The 3,207-nt window shown below is 45.3% G+C and overlaps 1 protein-coding gene across 1 annotated transcript; it reads right to left on the bottom strand.

Moving 5' to 3' along the window:
- Positions 1-285: 285 nt before the first annotated feature.
- pitx2 (paired like homeodomain 2) lies at positions 286-2,933 on the bottom strand. Its single transcript, XM_022760186.1, has 3 exons — positions 2,711-2,933; positions 1,981-2,180; positions 286-1,123 (listed from the first exon to the last, which is right to left on the bottom strand). The coding sequence occupies exons 1-3, from the start codon at positions 2,892-2,894 to the stop codon at positions 566-568; spliced, it is 942 nt and encodes a 313-aa protein (XP_022615907.1). The 5' UTR covers positions 2,895-2,933; the 3' UTR covers positions 286-565.
- Positions 2,934-3,207: the final 274 nt, after the last annotated feature.

Genomic DNA, 3,207 nt, shown 5'->3' on the forward strand with positions numbered 1-3,207 from the left:
CATCATCAAAGGGGGGAATAAACCTAAAAACTCCCATTTCAGTTTCACTCCGACCTGGAGTTGAGCTTGTTTCAGTGGTTCAGTCTTCTAGTGCCCTTTTTTTTTTTTTTTTTTTGAAAAATGAAAAAGTAGTTGTAGTAGTCTCTTGTTCCTGTGGCCGGCTGTTTGTGATTACCCACACACTGCAAAAAATGACCACCATAACCAGCCATTTAGTCTTTGTAATCAACCTTACAAATCACATTTTCTTTTCCTGAAATAAATGAAAATTAAATCTACCCACATGGCGCGATGGGGATAATCTCACAGGTTTTTTTTTTTTCTTGAACGTTTGGGGGAATGTTCAATGGCAGAATCTTGATGAAAAAGCCAGAATATATTCCAGCTAGTACCAAGAAAATGCCAGTTGATCAAGAAATTTCCCTAAACACATGAAAAAAAAGGTAAAATGATCCCCTCGCCAGATTTCCTTACCCCCCTTTTGCGAGAAAAATAACACTTAAAGCGTCACTACCAGCCTCTAATGACTTGTTAGGGTGGTTATTTTTTGCAGTGCAGGTAGGTATTAGACTGGTCTGTCCACGGCGTATTGGCAAGCGCTCAGATTAGTCGCCGGATTCTGCACACTGGCGTATCCAAAACTCGAGTGCTGCTTGGCTTTCAGTCTCAGGCTGGCCAGGCTGGAGTTACAAGTGTCCCTGTACACATAAGGAGGGGTCGGAGGCGCGTAGGGGCACGCCGGCGTGGGCACCCCCGAGTTGAGAGACGGGTTGCTGAGGTTGTTCAAGTTATTGAGGCTGTTGAGACTGGAGCCCGGCACGCCTGTGACCGCCGATGGCACCATGCTGGAAGTCATGGAGGATATGGAGTTGGGCGGCGAGAACATGGTCTGCGAGGACAAAGGGTTGACATTCATGGAGTTGAAGAAGGGGAAGCTTTTGGTAGATAAGGAGGCCGACGTGAGGCCCTTGGCCGCCCAGTTGTTGTACGTGTAGCTGGGGTACATGTCGTCGTAGGGCTGCATGAGTCCATTGAACTGCGGACCGAAGCCGTTTTTGCAAAGCTCCGCTTGTTGGTTTCTTTCCCGTTTCCTCCACTTGGCTCGCCGGTTCTTGAACCAAACCTGGAGCAGAGAAATTAGAAAGTTAGAGATTATATTAGAGGATTATTTATCCACTATAGCCTCTGTAATTCTTAGTATTTATTGTATTGAGTCAGTTCTATATTTTAATTATCAGTCAAATCCTCTTTAATTTTTTGCACTTGCTGCTGAAGTTTAAATTAAATTAATTCTTATTTCCTGATAATCGCAACGTCTATAAATCCAAACAGGCTTCCGCTTTGATTCCGTCCTTATCTGAGCAGAATACACACGGGGCTGTCACTGCACTGTCTTAATGTGGCGGTGGATGTGTATTCCTCCGCAGGCTCCCACAAACAGGCTGAGCTCCATCACACAACACCAGGGCGACAATCGCAAAATACAAGCTTTGCACCTCTTTCACACGAACAGGCGAACACGACTGGTATCTGTCACCGACTGAAACCGTTCTCGTTAATAATGTGTTGTTGCACTTAACAGGCAAATAACAAACAGGCAGTTTTCTCCCGGTTTATTAGAAAACCACTGGAAATATTGAAGTTTGCCGAGAACAACAAATGAATTTGTACAAAGATAGATTATTTTGCAGTGTGTGCAGGGGATTGTAATTATATTTAGCCTAACAGATAAACATAGACAGTGTAATTAAATTGAGCTTGAAGCAGCAGTATATTTAAACAAGACTCTAATTATTTGTTTTCAGATGAAAACTGTGTCCTAAATTATTTTCAAGGAAATTTCAGCCGTGCGTAAAGTTTGGTGTCCGTGCGTAATAACACTTAGGTGCAGGATATTTATAGTTGAACCGGGCAATTGGTACAAATTACCCGAAATTATACACACGAATTGTTTTTGTTTACACCCAGGGGAACACTCACCCTGACCCGGGCCTCTGTGAGGTTGGTCCACACGGCTATCTCCTCCCTTGTGCTCATGTCCGGGTAGCGATTCCGCTGGAAAGTGGCCTCCAGTTCCTGCAGCTGTTGGCTGGTGAAGTGAGTCCTCTGCCGCCGCTGCCGCTTCTTTTTAGAGGGGTCATCTGAGGAGTCGTCGTTTTTATTTTGGATCTTTTCTTTTTCTGTCGAGAGGAAACGAGTTACTTTAGTCAGGGTCAGGCAGATTAAGGCCTTTGTGCTACAGTGAGGGAAGAAAAATTCCTGAATCCATGACACTCTTGGGAAATGGATGAGCTGTTCAGTCTGCCTGCACTGGAGAGGAAACGCTCTGATTCATAAACTGAGTTAGTTTTTCGTGGTCTGAATTTTTGCATTGTCCTTCATTTCATACGACTTGCCTTGATATTTTGATTTAATGTTGACACCGAATGTTTGAGTAAATGCCTGACTAATTTTAGTTGACACAGGACAAGCTCTCTTTCATTCACATGACACGGAAACTTTTCACAACACACGCGCACACATACACGCGCGCTCACACACACCAGCGTCAAAACTAATTATCCGAGTAAAAAAATGACAGCTGTAATCTGCTATCTGCATGCATGTAAAACTCGCTGTGCGCTGATTCACGGGAGCCATCTTATGTTTGATATCAAGATGACATCTGCGGCACCTTGCCGAGAACATCTGCACCCCGGGCGGTTCTTACCGACTGACTCCGGACTGGACGTGTCCGACACCGTGTGCACTTCTAGCCGGTGTTTAGAGTCCACAGACCGCTGCAGCGGCTGTAAACTAGAGGCCATCGCCAGAGCCGTGTAGTGAGTGGAGGCAAGTTTATTCCCTGTTAGGTGGTGATGGTCTGTGTTTAATGGATCCCTCATAGAGTTCATGGGTAAAAGATCGCACAACTGGCTGTCAAAAGCAGATTAAGTCCCCTTTTAGTACAGGAAGGATAAGCGGAAAGTCCGACGGCGGAATGTGTTCAGCTCTCCAAAAAACGCACAGCAGCGCGGCTCCTCTTGCGGTTCAGCAGAAACCCTCTTTCTGTTTAAGCTGGTAAATGCTTTAAAATAGCCCATTGAGTGCTGCCATAGCATCGGTGGCAAACAGCGGCTACCTCGGCTGACTATCAGAGTGACAAGGACAGGTAGGTGATATTAGATCCAGAGGCATACACACACTACACCGCTCTCTGTTCATTTC

Source organism: Seriola dumerili, unplaced genomic scaffold, assembly GCF_002260705.1.
Source record: "Seriola dumerili isolate Sdu_G_001 unplaced genomic scaffold, Sdu_1.0 BDQW01000331.1, whole genome shotgun sequence".
NCBI classification, from domain to species: Eukaryota; Metazoa; Chordata; class Actinopteri; order Carangiformes; family Carangidae; genus Seriola; species Seriola dumerili.